This window comes from Dendropsophus ebraccatus, chromosome 1 (genome assembly GCF_027789765.1).
Source record: "Dendropsophus ebraccatus isolate aDenEbr1 chromosome 1, aDenEbr1.pat, whole genome shotgun sequence".
NCBI classification, from domain to species: domain Eukaryota; kingdom Metazoa; phylum Chordata; class Amphibia; order Anura; family Hylidae; genus Dendropsophus; species Dendropsophus ebraccatus.
In genome coordinates, this window is record NC_091454.1 from 214,439,738 (window position 1) to 214,460,867 (window position 21,130).

Sequence of the window (21,130 nt, forward strand, 5' to 3'; positions counted from 1 at the left end):
GAAAGGTGCTTATGGCACATCTTCAGTGTGGGAACAATAGTGGGATGAGAGCCGGCAAAATGCGCGGAGACTGGGATCCACGCGGCTGCCAACAGTGGGATTGGGGAAATCATCATTTCCGAGCCGACCCACAATTTAGTGGGGGCGTGGCGGTGCCAATAGAGTACCCGAGTAAGGTGCGCAGCTACATAGTATTGGTAAAGATTGGGAAGAGCCAGACCTCCTTTTGCTTTCGGACGGTATAAGATTGATTTGGCGAGACAAGGTTGCTTGTGTGCCCAAATAAATTTAGTGAGGAATGTAGACAGTTGCCGGAAGTAGGATAGGGTTATTTTAGAGTTAGAGAGACGTTGGTAACGAGAGAGTTCGGAAAGAAGGTTGGGCAGGGAGACAAGAGGTTGAGAGAGGAAAAACAATAAATCATCTGCATAGGCCGCAACTTTGTGGTCCACCGACCCCACTCGAACCCCGGCAATGTTAACATTGTTCCTGACATGTCTGAGGAAAGGTTCAAGGGTCAAAATAAAAATGAGGGGGGATAGGGGGCAACCTTGCCGTGTCCCGTTGGCAATGGGGAACGCAGAATAGAGAAGGCAGTTGACCGAGACCTGAGCCGTAGGGCAAGAATAGAGAGAGCCAATCCACTCCAACATATTTGGATCAAGGCCCAAATGTCTAAGTGTGGCAAAAAGGAAAGGCCAACTGACTCGATCAAAGGCCTTCTCGGCATCCGTGGACAGGAGCATGGAGGGAAGGCCCGAGGAATGAACATGATGGATAATGTTAATTGCCCTAGTGGTGTTATCCCGAGCCTCTCGGGTAGGCATAAAGCCTACCTGATCCAGATGTATAATAGGCTGGAGCAAGGGAGTGAGACGGGCGGCAAGAATGTTAGAGAAGAATTTAAGGTCTAAATTCAGGAGGGAAATAGGACGGTAATTCTGGCATTGCGAAGGATCCTTGCCATCCGGGATGACAGAGATATGGGCACGGAGAGAGTCTTGGGGAAGAGTGGAGCCGGTGGAGACAGTTATAGGCAGACAAGAAGTGGTCTTTAAGGAGGGGGCCGAACGACTTGTAGTACGGTAAAGTGAGACCGTCTCGACCCGGAGCCCTACCCGAGTGGGAGGATTTGATCGCCCACTCCCATTCCGAGGCAGTGATGGGAGATTCAAGCGAGGAAATGCTCTCCTCCAGCAAGGAGGGAAGACCTGAGTCGCGGAGATAGAAGAAAGAGGGGGGTCGGGGCTATTAGGGCTAGATGTGGAAGAGAGCCCATAAAGTTCTACTTAATATGAACGGAATGCGTCCGCTATTTGAGAGGTGAGCAACAAACGGGTGCCGCTGGCTGAGCAAATATGGGGGATGAAAGAACGAGATCTCTTAGTTTGCCCCGCAGAACCGCCAGCTCCCGTAGACGCAACCAGAGACCTTTTGTGCTGTCTATAAAGAACTGCAATTTGCGAGACCAGGGATAAGATCTTAGCAGAACGCTCCTTTTTAAGCCATGCGGCCAGTTTGATGAAAGTACCCCTTATGTAGCATTTATGAGCCTCCCAGACCACTGTGGGCGAGGAGTCAGGGGTAACATTTAGTAGCGAAGTAACTGGTCAGGTCCAAGCGAATCTCAGCTATAACCGTCGGATCCCTCAACAAAGAGTCATTGAGACGCCAACGCCACGACCGGGTTTGGGGAGAAGTAAAGGTGAGAGAGAGGGAGATGAGAGCGTGATCCGAAAAAGAAATGGGGTCAATGGAAGTAGTGGTCACTTTGTCCAGATGCGTAAGAGAAACAAATAGGTAATCAATCCGGGAGTATCGATTATGGGGGTTGGAAAAGAAGGTGTAGTCCTTGTCTAGGGGGTGCTGGAGTCTCCAGGCGTCGATAAGCTGAAATGAGTGCAGAGTGCGTTTAACTCGACGCAGGGCAGAAAAGGAGAGTGACGAGTGGCCCGTTGAGGAGTCGAGAAGAGGGTCCAGGGCCATGTTGAGATTGCCACCTAAAACCACCACCCCTTCCAGAAAGGCCTCCACTTCGGCCAAACAGTGTTCCAGAAAGGCCAGTTGACCGGTGTTGGGAAGGTAAACTGTGCCAAGGGTACAGAGTGTGCCAGCCATCTTGCCTTTTACCAAGAGGAACCGGCCCTCTGGGTCAGACAACTGATCCAGAAACTCCCAAGGAGCCGAACGGGCAATCAGGATAGATACCCCCTTAGTTTTAAAGTCTGAAGAGCAGCTGTGGAAGACATCAGGGAAGTTACGATCGGACAAGCGCTGTACGTGGTCTTTTTGGAAATGGGTCTCCTGGATAAAAGCCACTGAAGCGCGTTTGGCACAGAGGAGGCGCAGCAGGGAGGACCGCTTCTCTGGTATGTTCAGGCCCTGCGCGTTCAGCGAGACGCAAAGAATAGAATAATAGGAATAGAATAGAATAATAAGGAGGGGAGGGTGAGTGAGGGGAAGAGAGACAGGGGGGGGGAGACAAGAGGAAACAAGGAAGGGGGGGGAGACAGGGGAAAAACAAGGGGGGGGGGGAGACGGGGGAACAAGGAGGGGGCATCGGGAGAGGAGGAAAACAAATATATATGGAGCAAAAGTACTTATGCCTCATGGGGTAAACGGGCCTCCATTGGACACAGGGCAACCCAGCTTAAATCCGAGGGAAAGTGGGGATTGCATTGGGACATGCTGATGCCATCATGTCCAGCTGGAAGGGGGAGGAGACTGATCTATCAAGCAAACAGGGTACTGGGGGGGTAGAGGAGAAGAAACTGGGGGGCCAGAGGGGAAAACCGGGAGCACAAAGAGCCCATATGCCTGAGAGTAGTGTTAGGGGTAGGCGAACGCCCAAGAGGGCCACAGGCCAGCTATTGAGGTTAACCAAGGCACTGGGGCACATAAACACTGTACAATCTAATCTGGCCCCCACAGGAGGCGGCTCACGTGTCCCGGAATCTAGCAGCAAGAATGGGGAGTAAGTAGCGGGTACCACAGCAACGGACCCGCGATGCAGGATATGCGGGAGAGGAGTTCACTACAATGTCCCGATCAGTCCTCTGCCGGTCTTCCCCGAACCATCGGGGAACGCTGGTGGAGGGGAGTCGGACGGGGGTCCTCTCGACTGGGAGGGCGGGATCGACGCTGTTCGCTAGGGGGCGTTCGGCGCCCGGGAGCCAGTCTAGCCGCAGGACGGGAGCGGTCCAGTCCAGGATCGGTAGTTCGGGGATGTCCAGGAGCTTGAGACTTCTGGCAGGTCTCCCGGAGTGGGGACAATGCAGGAGGTCCCTCCTTGTCGCACGATAAGGTGGAAGGGGTATCCCCAACCATATGAGGCCCCCTCATCTCGGATCACTTCCAGGAGAGGACGCAGGAGGCGCCGCATCGCTAAGGTATGGCGCGACAGGTCGGGCAGCAGAGTGACTTCAGCGCCATGGTAGTCTAAGGGACCCAGCTCCCAGGCGCGCTGCAGCAGTGTCTCCTTTTGCTGATAATAGTGGACGCGGCACAGGACGTCCCACGGGCGGTTGCGGTCCTGGGAACGGGGTCCGGCCACGCGGTGTGTTCTGTCCATTTCCACATGTGTGCCCTCCGGATCCCCCAGGTACTGGTTAAAGATGCTGCGTACTGTGTCCACCAGGCGATCGGGCCCTATGTCTTCGGGGAGGCCGTGTACCTTAACATTGTTGCAGCGGCCCCTATTTTCCAGGTCGTCCACGTGGGATATGAGCTCTCGCAGGACCGCCTCTAGCATCCACCCGGGGAGCAACAGTAGTGATGGCTTTATCCAGCTCGGATTGCCGGGATTCTAGGGAACAGATCGAGGTGGTAATGGCGGCTACCGCGGTTTTCAGTTCCGCCATGTCCTTCCCATGGCGCTCCTCCATGTGGGACAGCTGTGCTGTAAGCTCAGTGCGTGTGGGGAGGGTCTGCAACAAGTTCTTTACCTCCGAGAGTAGAGCAGCCGGGGCAGCGGCCAATAGCGGGTCTCCCTCCGAGGTAAGTGTCTCCCTCCGAGAAGGTGAATCGGGGGTCCCTCCATCCCTGAGGATCGCTGGATGCGGCTGGCTGAGCTCTGGGAAGGGCAGGACTTCTGGGTCGCTTTCCTGGCGGCGGCTGCGGCTGCGGCCATTTTAGAGCTGCCCGAATCTGTCGTCGGAGAAGGGGATAAAGAGTGGACAAAACGGGTAATAGATGCCCGGTGGGTCACCAGTGGAGTTGCAGGGGTCTTTTTAGCCCTAGTGGGCATCCCTGTGCCAAGCAGTGATCGGCCTTCGTCCCAGTAATGATGAGCAGTGCCCGGAGCTGAGAGAAGGCACGTCTTCACTCGGCCATGCTCAAACCATGCCCCCCCCCCCCTATTCTTTTTAATATGTTTGTAAGTGACATAGGAGAAGGTTTGGTAGGTAAAGTTTGTCTGTTTGCTGACGACACAAAAGTGTGCAATAGGGTTGATATTCCTGGAGGTGTCAGTAATATGGAAAATGATTTAGCTTTGCTAGATAAGTGGTCCAAACAGTGGGAATTGAAGTTCAACGTTTCCAAATGTAAAATAATGCACCGAGTATCACATCGGCAGTACTGTGTTGGAAAAGACTTCAGAAGAGAAGGATTTAGGGGTAGTGATTTCTGACAGTCTTAAAATGAGTCACCAGTGCAACCAGGCGGTGGGGAAAGCAAATCGTATGCTGGAGTGTATAGCTAGAAGTATAACCAGTAGGAAGAGGGAGATTGTAATCCCGCTGTATAGAGCTCTGGTGAGGCCACATCTGGAATACTGTGTCCAGTTCTGGAGACCTCACCTAAAAAAAAAAAGACATTGATAAAATAGAATGGGTCCAAAGACGGGTCACAATGGTGGAGGGTGTGAGGCATAAACCATATCAGGAAAGACTTAAGGATTTGAATCTGTATAGTCTGGAGGAAGAAGGGAAAGGGGGGACATGATCGAAACCTTAAAGTATGTTAAGGGACTAAATAAGGTTCAAGAGGGGAGTGTTTTTAGTAAAAAACTAAGTTCAAGAACAAGCGGACACAGTGAGAGGTTAGTTGGGGGGAAAGATCAGAAGCAATGTGAGAAAATATTATTTTACTGAAAGAGTAGTAGATACCTGGAACAAACTTCCAGCAGAGGTGGTTGGTAAATCCACAATAACAGAATTTAAACATGCCTGGGATAAACATATATATATCCGAAGATAATAAGAAAGAAAATACTAAAAGGGCAGACTAGATGGACCCAGTGGTCTTTTTCTGCCGACAATCTTCTATGTTTCTACGTAAAGAAATATATATATGCAATAGACATGGAGCTATTTCCATTTTATATAATGTACAGATACTAATACGCAAAAGATCCGATGGAATATGGGGGCCTATATATAATGAATCACCCCGTAGGACCAGCCCACTCTCTGACAGAAGTCTCCGCATCTCCTAGGAGCACTTTTGGCCCACTCGTGTATCTGTAGTGATGCCACTCTATACAAAGCGTTTGGAGAAGGGATTTTCAAATCTCCTGGACTTTACCAGCTGCAAGAGTGGTGAGACAAGCAGTATCTCAGTGATTGTCTGTGACTGACCCGGTGTACATATTGGAGTAACACTTAGTAATGTTACCTGTAGTATATTGTAGTGTGCAAAAGATACATGGGAACCATTCCTAATAACTGTGGTGTACTGTGGGTAACGCTAAGTAGCTAAGTGGATATCGAATAGATAGAAGCCTGACTACAGGATAGAACATTACATACAGCTTTATAATTATCCATACACACTTCAATTCCTGCCTTATAAGCTTCTCATCGCGTTCCTTTTATCCACCATCTTTTAACATTTCACATCATGCCTGGACAGCCAAAGCATGATGGGAGTTGTAGTTTAGTAACAGCTGAGGACACAGGTTTCCCATCCTTGACTTATGAGGGCGCTTCTGTCACATTTTCTATCTTCTAGAACGTAACAACATTCAGCATGCTGGCGTGCAGTATATTCTGGACTCAGTGGTCCCTCAGCTGCTTGCAGACCCCAGGAGACGGTTCATCTACGTAGAGAGCGCCTTTTTCTGGCGCTGGTGGATGGAGCAGAAGACGACTGTGCAGAGAGATGTGGTTCAGCTCATACAGGAAGGTGAGTGGTAGAGAGCACTATAAATATCTCTTCACCCTGCCCATACATCGTATTGGCCATCTCCCTCTATGTCTTAGGTCGCCTGGAGTTTATTAATGGAGGTTGGACTATGAACGATGAGGCGGCCGCACATTACAGCCCAATTATTGACCAGATGACCCTCGGCTTACAGTTCTTACAGTCTACATTTGGTGAATGCGGCAGACCCCGGGTGGCTTGGCACATTGATCCCTTTGGGCATTCCAGAGAGCAAGCCCTGCTCTTTGCTCAGGTACAAGATTATATAATACTACTCCCTATGTACAAGAATATAACTACTATAATACTGCTCTCATACACAAGAATATAACTACTATAATACTGCCCCCTATATACAAGAATATAACTACTATAATACTGCTCCTATACACAAGAATATAACTACTATAATACTGCCCCCTATATACAAGAATATATCTACAATCAATGGCGTAGCTACCATGAAGGCAGGGAAGGCAGTTGCTATGGGGCCCCGCACTACAGGGGGCCCGTCTGGCCCGTCTCCCCTGTCTTCAAGGTAGCTACGCTACTGATAGCAAAGCACCCTGCCAGAGACGCAGAAGGGAGCGTCTGCAATCCCCTCTGTAACACCTCCGCACCTCCCCCTGACACAGGCTCAGAACGTCCTGCACCAGTGTCCCCCTCTCCACAAGTGGAACAGTCCCGGGACGTTCCGCTAAGCCCCGCCCCCATCGCGGCAAGCCCCGCCCCCAGCGCCCACCGCGGGTGGGATATTCGCTCATGGCAGAGTGCGCGCAGGGCCTGAGGAGGAGACACAGCAGGAGGATGGTAACTATCACTGCCAGCTGGAAGACACTCGGCTTCCCTGGCATCCTGTATAATGGGGGTCACTCAGGCTCAGCTTCCCTGGCATCCTGTATAATGGGGTCACCAGCTTCCCTGTTATCCTGTATAATGGGGTCACTCAGCTTCCCTGTTATCCTGTATAATGGGGTCACTCTGCTTCCCTGGTATCCTGTATAATGGGGTCACTCAGCTTCCCTGGCATCCTGTATATTGGGGGTCACCAGCTTCCCTGGCATCCTGTATATTGGGGTCACCAGCTTCCCTGGCATCCTGTATAATGGGGGTCACCAGCTTCCCTGGCATCCTGTATATTGGGGTCACCAGCTTCCCTGGCATCCTGTATAATGGGGTCACTCAGCTTCCCTGGCATCCTGTATAATGGGTGTCACCAGCTTCCCTGGCATCCTGTATAATGGGGGTCACCAGCTTCCCTGGCATCCTGTATAATGGGGGTCACCAGCTTCCCTGGCATCCTGTATAATGGGGGTCACCAGCTTCCCTGGCATCCTGTATAATGGGGTCACTCAGGCTCAGCTTCCCTGGCATCCTGTATAATGGGGGTCACCAGCTTCCCTGGCATCCTGTATAATGGGGGTCACCAGCTTCCCTGGCATCCTGTATAATGGGGGTCACTCAGGCTCAGCTTCCCTGGCATCCTGTATAATGGGGGTCACCAGCTTCCTGGCATCCTGTATAATGGGGGTCACTCAGGCTCAGCTTCCCTGGCATCCTGTATAATGGGGGTCACTCAGGCTCAGCTTCCCTGGCATCCTGTATAATGGGGGTCACTCAGGCTCAGCTTCCCTGGCATCCTGTATAATGGGGGTCACACAGGCTCAGCTTCCCTGGCATCCTGTATAATGGGGGTCACTCAGGCTCAGCTTCCCTGGCATCCTGTATAATGGGGGTCACACAGGCTCAGCTTCCCTGGCATCCTGTATAATGGGGGTCACTCAGGCTCAGCTTCCCTGGCATCCCGTATAATGGGGTCACCCAGCTTCCCTGGCATCCTGTATAATGGGGGTCACTCAGGCTCAGCTTCCCTGGTATCCTGTATAATGGGGTCAGTCAGCTTTCCTGGTATCCTGTATAATGGGGTCACCCAGCTTCCCTGGTATCCTGTATAATGAGGTCACTCAGCTTCCCTGGCATCCTATATAATGGGGTCACCAGCTTCCCTGGCATCCTGTATAATGGGGTCACTCAGCCTCCCTGGCATCCTGTATAATGGTGGTCACTCAGCCTCCCTGGCATCCTGTATAATGGGGTCACTCAGCCTCCCTAGCATCCTGTATAATGAGGTCACTCAGCCTCCCTGGCATCCTGTATAATGGTGGTCACTCAGCTTCCCTGCATCCTGTATAATGGGGTCACTCAGCCTCCCTAGCATCCTGTATAATGGGGTCATCCCGCTTCCCTAGCATCCTGTATAGTAGTCAGTATAATGGAGGTCACCCCCCTGGACTGCCGCAACCAGCAGGGACTCCGAGCGGCCTGCTACCCCCCCCCCCCCCCCCCCCCCCCCCCCCCCCCCCCCCCCCCCCCCCCCCCCCCCCCCAGCGTCTCAGAGCTGCCAAAGGCAGGGGGACAGCTCCATATCGCCAGTACAGGTAATATGTTGGGGGGCCCCATACACTTTTTTGCTATGGGGCCCCATGAATCCTAGTTACGCCCCTGTCTACAATAATACTGCCCCCTATATACAGGAATACTGCTCCTATATACAAGAATCTCACTACTATAATACTGCCCCCTATATACAAGAATATAACTACTATAATAATGCTCCTATATACAAGAATATAACTACTATAATACTGCTCCCTATATACAAGAGTATAACTACTATAATACTGCTCCTATATACAAGAATATAACTACTATAATACTGCTCCTATATACAAGAATATAACTACTATAATACTGCTCCCTATATACAAGAGTATAACTACTATAATACTGCTCCTATACACAAGAATATAACTACTATAATAATGCTCACTATATACAAGAGTATAACTACTATAATACTGCCCCTATATACAGGAATGTAACTACTATAATACTGCTCCTATATACAAGAGTATAACTGCTATAATACTGCTCCTATATACAGGAATATAACTACTATAATACTGCCCCCTATATGCAAGAATATAACTACTATAATACTGCTACTATATACAAGAATATAACTACTATAATACTGCTCCTGTATACAAGAATATAACTACTATAATGTGTACGTGGGGAGCAAGAGACCTCAGCACAACCGATGGGCAGCAGGCGAAGCCGTAAATCTAATGGAGCACAGGTGTAGGCAGAGAGAGTAAGTCTCCAATAAAGGTAGCCTGTAGCAGCGGTGCACGGACAGGAGGAACAGTCATGTACAGTGTGAACAAGGAGGTAATGAATCCAGCACTCACCGGTATCTTGAACAAAGGCTTGCTTCTTTATTTCATGTCAAATGAATAGCAGGGAGGGAGAGGGAGCGCGGCGTGTCTCTAATGGCCACGGCCGTTTCTGGCCACACGGGCCTGTCATCTAGCCGAGAACCTCGGCTAGACGACAGGCCCGTGTGGCCAGAAACAGCCGTCGACATTAGAGACACGCCGCGCTCCCTCTCCCTCCCTGCTATTCATTTGACATGAAATAAAGAAGCAAGCCTTTGTTCAAGATACCGGTGAGTGCTGGATTCATTACCTCCTTGTTCACACAATAACTACTATAATACTGCTCCTATACACAAGAATATAACTACTATAATACTGCTCCTATATACAAGAATATAACTACTATAATACTGCCTCCTATATACAAGAATATAACTACTATAATACTGCTCCTATATACAAGAATATAACTACTATAATTAATGGTCAATAGAAGGTAGTGCCCGCACTAGGGGTGGACTAGGCTCACGTGTAGATACTTAGGCGATGCATCGACATATACGAACCAACTGAGATAATAGTCGGGGTGCAACGGGGAAAAGGAGGACGATACTGGCATAAGCAAGGAGAAACAAAAATCCAGTGCACTCACCGATCTGCTGGAATCTTCAGTGGTTTATTGGTAGCAAATCATACCGAGGAGGGGGAAAGGTGGAATAGGTGCGGGACCATCTCTGCAGTCACAACAGTTTCACGCCGCAGCGCTTTGTCAAGTTCAGTTTGACAATACCTTTAGCTTGGCCTCCTGGGCACCTTAGAACAAATCTAATTAACACACTGACACTTTATACCCGGGCAGCGCCGGGTACATTTTCTAGTAGCTACTATAATACTGCCCCCTATATACAGGAATAAAACTGCTATAATGGTTCAGGGAAGAAAAAGAGTGCTGCACCTCACACCTATGGCTGATACTAGTACCTCTCGGCTGCATAAAAAACATCAGAATTCTGTATGTGAATTGATCAAGCCACACTGCCCCATGTACCTCGTGCAGGTATCTGATACACATGGGTCCCTACACTAAGTCCACACTGTGCCAGTCAGCGACCACCACCCCCGCAGGTGTGCACAGTCAGGGAAGGGAGGCCATGGAACGGCCCTGCAACCCCCATGCCACAGGACCAGACCCAAAAAACGAGGTACATGGGGCAGTATGGCTTGATCAATTCATACACAAAATTCTGATGTGTTTTTTATTTAGCCAAGCGGCACTAGTATCAGCCATAGGTGTGAGGTGCAGCACTCTGTTTCTTCCCTGAACCGCATTTTGTTTCTCTCTTTTCTCCGTGTATTGCACTCCTCCTGGTGAGACCCACATGACCGCAATTAGCAGGAGACACCTGAGTGCACATGGTTTTAATCCCTCCTGTTTTTTCCCATTCTGTTTGCTGCAGCTATGGTGAGCGCAATACCTTATCCAGACTTGTGCTGCTTGGGGGCGACCTTCTCCGCCGGCGGTGCTGGCCGGGTTCTGGTGTGGTGTTTTTGGGTCTGGTCCTGTGGCATGGGGGTCGCAGGGCCGTCCCATGGCCCCCGTTCCCTAGCTGTGCACGCCTGCGGGGTTGGTGGCCACTGACTGGCACGGTGTGGACTTAGTGTAGGGACCCATGTGTATCAGATACCGGCACGAGGTACATGGGGCAGTATGGCTTGATCAATTCATACACAAAATTCTGATGTGTTTTTTTATTTAGCCTAGGGGCACTAGTATCAGCCATAGGTGTGAGGTGCAGCACTCTGTTTCTTCCCTGAACCCCAAAACTGCTATAATATTGCCCCTATATGCATGACTATAACTACTATAATACTGCTCCCTATATACAAGAATATAACTACTATAATACTGCTCCTATATACAAGAATATAACATGGAGAGAGAGGAGCGGCTGCACATCACACCCATGGCTAATACAAATGCTGCTAGGCTAATTTTTAAAAACCAACGCCAGGATGTTGGCATATAATTTGATCAAACCATACTGCCCTGTGTTCCACGTGCAGGTCTCCTGGTTCACACTGGTCCCTACGCTAACTCCACACAGTGTTGGTCGGCGGCTGCCAACCCCGCAAAGCGTGCACAGCCTTCTCTGCTGGTGGTGCTGGCTGGGTATTGGTGGGGCATTTTGGGTTTGGTCCTGTGACATTGGGGTTGCAGGGACATTCCATGGCCTCCCATCCCTTCATGTGCATGCTTTGCGGGGTTGGCAGCCGCCAACCGACACAGTGTGTAGTTAGTGTAGGGACCCGTGTGAACCAGGAGACCTGCACGTGGTACACGGGGCGGTATGGTTTGATCAAATTATATGCCAACATCCTGACATTGGTTTTTAAAAATTAGCCTAGCAGTATTAGTATCAGCCATGGGTGTGATGTGCAGCCGCTCCTCTCTCTCCATGTCGGATAACTACTATAATACTGCTCCTATGTACAAGAATATATCTACTATAATACTAGCCCTATATACAAGAATATAACTACTATAATACTCCTCCTATATACAAGAATATAACTACTATAATACTGCTCCTATATACAAGATTATAACTACTATAATACTGCTCCTATGTACAAGAATATAACTACTATAATACTAGCCCTATATACAAGAATATAACTACTATAATACTGCTCCTATATACAAGAATATAACTACTATAATACTGCTCCTATATACAAGAATATAACTACTATAATACTGCCCCTATATACAAGAATATAACTACTATAATACTGCCCCTATATACAAGAATATAACTACTATAATACTGCTCCTATATACAATAATATAACTACTATAATACTGCCCCTATATACAAGAATATAACTACTATAATATTGCTCCTATATACAAGAATATAACTACTATAATACTGCTCCTATATACAAGAATATAACTACTATAATACTGCCCCTATATACAAGAATATAACTACTATAATACTGCCCCTATATACAAGAATATAACTACTATAATACTGCTCCTATATACAATAATATAACTACTATAATACTGCCCCTATATACAAGAATATAACTACTATAATATTGCTCCTATATACAAGAATATAACTACTATAATACTGCCCCCCCCACATACAAGAAAATAACTTTTATAATACTGCTCCTATATACAGGAATATAACTACTATAATACTGCCCCCTATATACAAGAATATAACTACTATAATACTGCCCCCATATACAAGAATATAACTACTATAATACTGCTCCTATATACAAGAATATAACTACTATAATACTGCTCCTATATACAGGAATATAACTACTATAATACAGCTCCTATATACAAGAATATAACTACTATAATACTGCTCCTATATACAGGAATATACCTACTATAATACTGCTCCTATATACAAGAATATAACTACTATAATACTGCTCCTATATACAGGAATATAACTACTATAATACTGCTCCTATATACAGGAATATAACTACTATAATACTGCTCCTATATACAGGAATATAACTACTATAATACTACTCCTATATACAAGAATATAACTACTATAATACTGCCTCCTATATACAGGAATATAACTACTATAATATTGCCACCAGATAAGCTGTGAGGATGTATTTTTCAGCATTGTTACCTGATAATCCCCCCTGTTGTCTGGCAGATGGGATATGATGGGTTGTTCTTCGGCCGATTGGATTATCAGGACAAACAGAATCGTGAAAGCAAAAAACAGATGGAGATGATCTGGAGAGGCAGTGATGATCTGGTAGCGCCCTCTGCTGACCTCTTTACCGGTGGGTGACATGATGGATTATAGTCATTGTAAGGTATTAGTTCCACTTCTCCCAACTTTCCCTTATATGTGTTGAGTAATGCTGACATCATCCACCAGTCACCTGATAATAATAGTGTTATTGATAGGTGTCCTGCCGAATGGCTACAACCCTCCGGACGGCTTCTGCTGGGATCAGTTGTGTGCGGATCCCCCCATTATGGATAATCCACAGATGGAAGACAATAATGTGGACACTGTTTTACAGTTGTTCATGAAAGCTGTGAACACACAGGTATAAGATCATCCGCCATACCCTCTGCTGTGTATACCTGTCATGGTGTAGTAGTGTGAGGAGGAGATGTGTATACTGTACCTGTGCTGTGTATACCTGTCATGGTGAAGTAGTAGTGTGAGGAGGAGATGTGTATACTGTACCTGTGCTGTGTATACCTGTCATGGTGAAGTAGTAGTGTGAGAAGGAGATGTGTATACTGTACCTGTGCTGTGTATACCTGTCATGGTGAAGTAGTAGTGTGAGAAGGAGATGTGTATACTGTACCTGTGCTGTGTATACCTGTCATGGTGTAGTAGTAGTAGTAGTGTGAGGAGATGTGTATACTGTACCTGTGCTGTGTATACCTGTCATGGTGTAGTAGTAGTGTGAGAAGGAGATGTGTATACTGTACCTGTGCTGTGTATACCTGTCATGGTGTAGTAGTAGTAGTGTGAGGAGGAGATGTGTATACTGTACATGTGCTGTGTATACCTGTCATGGTGAAGTAGTAGCGTGAGGAGGAGATGTGTATACTGTACCTGTGCTGTGTATACCTTTCATGGTGTAGTAGTAGTAGTATGAGGAGATATGTATACTGTACCTGTGCTGTGTATACCTGTAATGGTGTAGTAGTGTGAGGAGGAGATGTGTATACTGTACCTGTGCTGTGTATACCTGTCATGGTGTAGTAGTGTGAGGAGATGTGTATACTGTACCTGTGCTGTGTATACCTGTCATGGTGTAGTAGTAGTAGTAGTAGTGTGAGGAGAAGATGTGTATACTGTACCTGTGCTGTGTATACCTGTCATGGTGTAGTAGTAGTAGTGTGAGGAGATGTGTATACTGTACCTGTGCTGTGTATACCTGTTATGGTGTAGTAGTAGTGTGAGGAGATGTGTATACTGTATTGGTGGTGGTGGTGGTGGTGGTGGCGGTGGCGGCGGCCAGTAGTAGTGTGAGGAGGAGATGTGTATACTGTACCTGTGCTATGTATACCTGTCATGGTGTAGTAGTAGTAGTGTGAGGAGGAGATGTGTATACTGTACCTGTGCTGTGTATACCTGTCATGGTGTAGTAGTAGTGTGAGGAGATGTGTATACTGTACCTGTGCTGTGTATACCTGTCATGGTGTAGTAGTAGTGTGAGGAGATGTGTATACTGTACCTGTGCTGTGTATACGTGTCATGGTGTAGTAGTAGTGTGAGGAGATGTGTATACTGTACCTGTGCTGTGTATACCTGTCATGGTGTAGTAGTAGTGTGAGGAGGAGATGTGTATACTGTACCTGTGCTGTGTATACCTGTCATGGTGTAGTAGTGTGAGGAGGAGATGTGTATACTGTACCTGTGCTGTGTATACCTGTCATGGTGTAGTAGTAGTGTGAGGAGATGTGTATACTGTATTGGTGGTGGTGGTGGTGGCGGTGGCGGCGGCCAGTAGTAGTGTGAGGAGGAGATGTGTATACTGTACCTGTGCTGTGTATACCTGTTATGGTGTAGTAGTAGTAGTGTGAGGAGATGTGTATACTGTATTGGTGGTGGCGGTGGCGGCGGCCAGTAGTAGTGTGAGGAGGAGATGTGTATACTGTACCTGTGCTGTGTATACCTGTCATGGTGTAGTAATGATTGTTGTTCCCTCCATTAGGCAGACAAGTATCGCTCCCAGCACCTTGTTATGACCATGGGCTCTGACTTCCAGTATGAGAACGCCATCCCTTGGTATAAGAACATGGATAAGCTTATTGATCTGGTGAATGCTCAGGTATGGTGCCGGTTACCTCCATACAGTATGTATCCTGTACTGTGTAGATACTTGATGGCTGAATTGTCTTTGCTTTCTTTTTCAGCAAAAGAACGGGAGCAAAGTGAATGTAATTTACTCCACACCGAGCTGCTACCTGACGGCGTTAAACAGAGCGAACCTGAGCTGGTGAGTACAGGGCGGCCATGGATGGGTCGCACATAATACAAGGGTTACCCCCTTCTAGGTAAGTGTATGTAGTGCGTATAAGAGGCCTACGTCACACATATACACATAAACAGATAGAAAGACAACCTTATCTATAACCTTAGGGGAATAACGCAATGTAACTTCACTATGTCTTAGGCCAGTGAAGATGGATGATTTCTTCCCATACGCAGACGGTCCTCACATGTTCTGGACGGGATACTTCACCAGCCGGGCCGGCTTCAAGCGCTACGAGAGACTCAGCAACAACTTCCTACAGGTGAAATATAACTTACATATGATGTAGCAGAGAGGAGATTGTCACCGCATCGGAGACTGAGCAATAGTAATAATGTCATATATATGTATATAATAACTAGGTCTGTAACCAGCTAGAGGCCTTAACCGGAGTAGCAGCAACACATGGACCGTACGGGACCAGCAGCAGCTTAAGACTCCGTGAGTAACCGGTTACCTCACCGGATCCTGATCCTCTTATTACCCCTGTAACATCTTATTACAGTAACCCGGCTCCTGATCCTCTTATTACCCTGTAACATCTTATTACAGTAACCCGGCTCCTGATCCTCTTATTACCCTGTAACATCTTATTACAGTAACCCGGCTCCTGATCCTCTTATTACCCCTGTAACATCTTATTACAGTAACCCGGCTCCTGATCCTCTTATTACCCTGTAACATCTTATTACAGTAACCCGGCTCCTGATCCTCTTATTACCCCTGTAACATCTTATTACAGTAACCCGGCTCCTGATCCTCTTATTACCCTGTAACATCTTATTACAGTAACCCGGCTCCTGATCCTCTTATTACCCTGTAACATCTTATTACAGTAACCTGGCTCCTGATCCTCTTATTACCCTGTAACATCTTATTACAGTAACCCGGCTCCTGATCCTCTTATTACCCTGTAACATCCTATTACAGTAACCCGGCTCCTGATCCTCTTATTACCCTGTAACATCTTATTACAGTAACCTGGCTCCTGATCCTCTTATTACCCCTGTAACATCTTATTACAGTAACCTGGCTCCTGATCCTCTTATTACCCCTGTAACATCTTATTACAGTAACCGGCTCCTGATCCTCTTATTAGCTCTGTAACATCTTATTACAGTAACCCGGCTCCTGATCCTCTTATTACCCTATAACATCTTATTACAGTAACCCGGCTCCTGATCCTCTTATAACCCCTGTAACATCTTATTACAGTAACCCGGCTCCTGATCCTCTTATTACAGTAACCCGGCTCCTGATCCTCTTATTACCCTGTAATATCTTATTACAGTAACCCGGCTCCTGATCCTCTTATTACCCTGTAACATCTTATTACAGTAACCCGGCTCCTAAACTTCTTATTACCCCTGTAACATATTATTACAGTAACCCGGCTCCTGATCCTCTTATTACCCCTGTAACATCTTATTACAGTAACCCGGCTCCTGATCCTCTTATTACCCTGTAACATCTTATTACAGTAACCCGGCTCCTGATCCTCTTATTACCCCTGTAACATCTTATTACAGTAACCCGGCTCCTGATCCTCTTATTACCCTGTAACATCTTATTACAGTAACCCGGCTCCTGATCCTCTTATTACCCATGTAACATCTTATTACAGTAACCCGGCTCCTAAACTTCTTATTACCCTGTAACATCTTATTACAGTAACCCGGCTCCTGATCCTCTTATTACCCTGTAACATCTTATTACAGTAACCCGGCTCCTAATCCTCTTATTACCCCTGTAACATCTTATTACAGTAACCCGGCTCCTGATCCTCTTATTACCCTGTAACATCTTATTACAGTAACCCGGCTCCTGATCCTCTTATTACCCTGTAACATCTTATTACAGTAACCCGGCTCCTGATCCTCTTATTACCCCTGTAACATCTTATTACAGTAACCCGGCTCCTGATCCTCTTATTACCCCTGTAACATCTTATTACAGTAACCTGACTCCTGATCCTCTTATTACCCTGTAACATCTTATTACAGTAACCCGGCTCCTGATCCTCTTATTACCCTGTAACATCTTATTACAGTAACCCGGCTCCTGATCCTCTTATTACCCCTGTAACATCTTATTACAGTAACCCGGCTCCTGATCCTCTTATTACCCCTGTAACATCTTATTACAGTAACCCGACTCCTGTCCTCTTATTACCCTGTAACATCTTATTACAGTAACCCGACTCCTGTCCTCTTATTACCCTGTAACATCTTATTACAGTAACCCGGCTCCTGATCCTCTTATTACCCCTGTAACATCTTATTACAGTAACCCGACTCCTGTCCTCTTATTACCCTGTAACATCTTATTACAGTAACCCGGCTCCTGATCCTCTTATTACCCCTGTAACATCTTATTACAGTAACCCGACTCCTGTCCTCTTATTACCCTGTAACATCTTATTACAGTAACCCGGCTCCTGATCCTCTTATTACCCCTGTAACATCTTATTACAGTAACCCGGCTCCTGATTCTCTTATTACCCCTGTAACATCTTATTACAGTAACCCGGCTCCTGATCCTCTTATTACCCCTGTAACATCTTATTACAGTAACCCGACTCCTGATCCTCTTATTACCCTGTAACATCTTATTACAGTAACCCGGCTCCTGACTATATTATTACCTGTATTTCAGGACGTGCTATGGGAGTAGCTCAGCACCATGATGCTGTAACTGGAACAGCAAAACAGCATGTGAATGATGACTACACCTTGCGGCTGTATAGAGGTTGGGAGAGCTGCCAGGTAACCTCCCCCATGGATTATCCCATATGGAATATCCTGTCAATGTCACTGTAGAGTTGTGCTGAAATTTTCATTGATTTCCAAACAGGGGATGAGAATATTATTGTATGAATGATCTTTAGTGATAATGATGTCTATAATGCATTTTATATTGGTGTCCTGTCCTGTGTCCTCTCTATATCTATTGTCCCTTTGGTATCTTGCAGGTTGTGATCAGTAACGCTCTCGCAAGTCTGACTGGGACCAAGGAAAGTTTTACATACTGCCATCTGCTGAACATCAGTGTGTGCCCAACCACCGAGGCAGCTAAAAGTGTGAGTCCCTCATCCCCTTAACTGCTGCAATACAGGTTATATAGGTGATATTCCCGTCAGCAGAATAGTGATTGCAGCTCTGGAGTATACTTAGCAGCACTAGTATCAGCCATAGGTGTGATGTGCAGCCACTCCTCTCTCTCCATGTCGTGTTTTACATTTCTCCCTTTTCTGGGCAGCTGGCACTCCCCTTAATAAGACCTACGTAACCCAGATCAGCAGAATATACCTGTGCTCACATGTCAGTATCTCCATGTTTTTTCCATTCTGTTTGCAGCAGTGGTGGTGAGTGCAATACCATATTCATATTTGTGTTGTTTGGGGGCAGCCTTCCCCACCGGTGGTGCTGGCCGGGTTTTGGTGGGGCATTTTGGGTTTGGTCCGACCAACACAGTGTGGAGTTAGCGTAGGGACTCGTGTGAACCAGGAGACCTGCACGTGGTACACGAGGCGGTATGGTTTGATCAAATTATATGCCAACATCCTGACGTTGGATTTTAAAATAAGCTTAGCAGCACTAGTATCAGCCATAGGTGTGATGTGCAGCTGCTCCTCTCTTTCTCCATGTCGTATAATACAGGGTGTAACTCAGGATCAGTGCAGGATATGTAATGTATGTGCACAGTGACCTCACCAGCAGAATAGTGAGTGCAGCTCTGGAGTATAATACAGGATGTAACTCAGGATTATTACAGGATAAGTATTGCTATGGATAAGTTGACCCATTTTTACTATACTTATATTGTTTCTTGTTACCTTATCATTTGCTTACAGTTTAATGTCCTCCTGTATAACCCTCTGGGACATACGGTCACATGGAACATCCGGCTTCCAGTCAATGGTGTCGCCTACATTGTAAAAGGCCCCTCTGGGGAAGCTGTGACCAGTGAGGTGAGATCTGAGACTTCTTGTGGGGTCAGAGTGTGTGTGTGTGTGTGTGTGTGTGTCGGAAACAGAACTTTGTGCATTGCGAAGCTTAAAGCACAATCATTGAAAGTGAATTGTAGGATTTTAGGCAGTGTTTGGTTTTTAAAACCATTGTTTGTTCTTTGAATACCTCACCCCATTATTTCAGCCAGGACAGGACACTTCTTTCACCCATGTAATCTCTTCCATACATTTTAAGGTGACACCGGTGTCAAATTTCACAGAATATGTCCGTAAAGATCAGGGAACGGCTGAGCGTGAGCTGATTTTTCAGGCTCCGATTCCTCCATTGGGATTTAGCAAGTTCACCGTTCAGAAAGTGTCCGCCCAGGAGAGATTCTTCACAAGGGTAAAGAAGACGACGAGCCCAACGAAGATCGAGAATAAGGTGCGTTATAGCAATATAATAGTCTAGCCCCTCCCCCAGCTGCTCATGTCAATGATCCGCTGATCTTTCCCCCTCTCTGCCTCCAGTATTACAGAGTAGAATTTCACCCAGAAACCGGATTGATCTCAGGCATTCACAATCTGGAGAAGGGGATCTCCTTACCTCTTACACACAGCTTTTACTGGTGAGAATCCTTCCTGTGCTTTCAGTGACTGGAATCCCTTCCAGGCGTGTACTGTATTCATCTTCCTCATCATTTATCCTTTTATAACCTCTGTTGCTCTTCTCTTCCTGTAGGTATAATGCCAGTATTGGTAATGCTGACAGCACGCAGCCCTCTGGAGCGTACATCTTCAGACCCAACCAGTCTACACCTGTACCTATGACGCAGAACGTCCGCAGCTACCTGGTGCAGGTTGGAAATCCATTTACTTCTGTTTTATGTTGATTTATGTAAAACTAGTGTGACTGGTGGCAGTAAGCTGTGGTCCTCTGTGCAGAACTCTCTGGTGCAGGAGGTGTATCAGAACTTCTCCTCATGGTGCTCACAAGTGGTGCGGCTCTACTCTGACCAGCGCTACGTGGAGCTGGAGTGGACTGTGGGGCCTATTCCTATTGGGTGAGTGCTCAGTAATGGAGGATGGGGGCTTCCAGGGTCAACCATAATATCTGTTCATGATGACTTTCTCTTTTCAGGGATCGCATTGGAAAGGAAGTGATCAGCCGCTTTGACTCTAAGCTGCAGACAGATGGCGTATTTTATACAGATGCTAATGGAAGACAAGTCCTGCAGCGGAGGTGACTACTGCCGACGTGTTTATGTGGTCATATACTGAGGTGGGAGGAGCAGACTCCATGTCACATAGCTTCTCCCTCCTGTCTGTTATCCTATGGTGGGAGGGGCAAACTCTGCCATGTAGCTCCTCCCTCCTCTCTGTGTCACCCTGTGGTGAGAGGAGCCGACTCCACGTCACATAGCTCCTCCCTCCTGTCTGTTATCCTATGGTGGGAGGGGCAAACTCTGCCATTTAGCTCCTCCCTCCTCTGTGTCACCCTGTGGTGGGAGGAACAGACTCCACGTTACATAGCTTGTCCCTCCTGTCTGTGTCACCCTGTGGTGGGAGGAGCAGACTCCATGTTACATAGCTCCTGTCTGTTATCCTGTGGTGGGAGGGGCAGACTCTATGCCATGTGGCCTGTGTCATCCCGTAGTGGGAGTAGACAATGTCACATAGCTCCTCCCTCTTGTGTGTCTCCCTGTAGTGGGAGGAGCAGAGTCCAGGCCACATAGCTGCAGACTCTTGGTCA

At 47.1% G+C, this 21,130-nt stretch overlaps 1 protein-coding gene across 1 annotated transcript in view; it reads left to right on the forward strand.

The window, feature by feature from the left end:
- MAN2B1 (mannosidase alpha class 2B member 1) overlaps nucleotides 1–21,130 on the forward strand; it is a 35,127-nt gene that overhangs the window by 7,423 nt on the left and 6,574 nt on the right. The window contains exons 3-18 of the mRNA XM_069947782.1: nucleotides 5,953–6,126; nucleotides 6,204–6,397; nucleotides 13,076–13,208; nucleotides 13,336–13,481; nucleotides 15,108–15,224; nucleotides 15,310–15,392; nucleotides 15,570–15,690; nucleotides 15,791–15,869; nucleotides 18,084–18,193; nucleotides 18,400–18,507; nucleotides 19,282–19,398; nucleotides 19,634–19,822; nucleotides 19,909–20,006; nucleotides 20,120–20,237; nucleotides 20,323–20,441; nucleotides 20,519–20,620. Of these exons, the coding sequence (XP_069803883.1) occupies nucleotides 5,953–6,126; nucleotides 6,204–6,397; nucleotides 13,076–13,208; nucleotides 13,336–13,481; nucleotides 15,108–15,224; nucleotides 15,310–15,392; nucleotides 15,570–15,690; nucleotides 15,791–15,869; nucleotides 18,084–18,193; nucleotides 18,400–18,507; nucleotides 19,282–19,398; nucleotides 19,634–19,822; nucleotides 19,909–20,006; nucleotides 20,120–20,237; nucleotides 20,323–20,441; nucleotides 20,519–20,620 (2,008 nt within the window). The remainder of the gene's footprint in view (nucleotides 1–5,952; nucleotides 6,127–6,203; nucleotides 6,398–13,075; nucleotides 13,209–13,335; nucleotides 13,482–15,107; nucleotides 15,225–15,309; nucleotides 15,393–15,569; nucleotides 15,691–15,790; nucleotides 15,870–18,083; nucleotides 18,194–18,399; nucleotides 18,508–19,281; nucleotides 19,399–19,633; nucleotides 19,823–19,908; nucleotides 20,007–20,119; nucleotides 20,238–20,322; nucleotides 20,442–20,518; nucleotides 20,621–21,130) is intronic.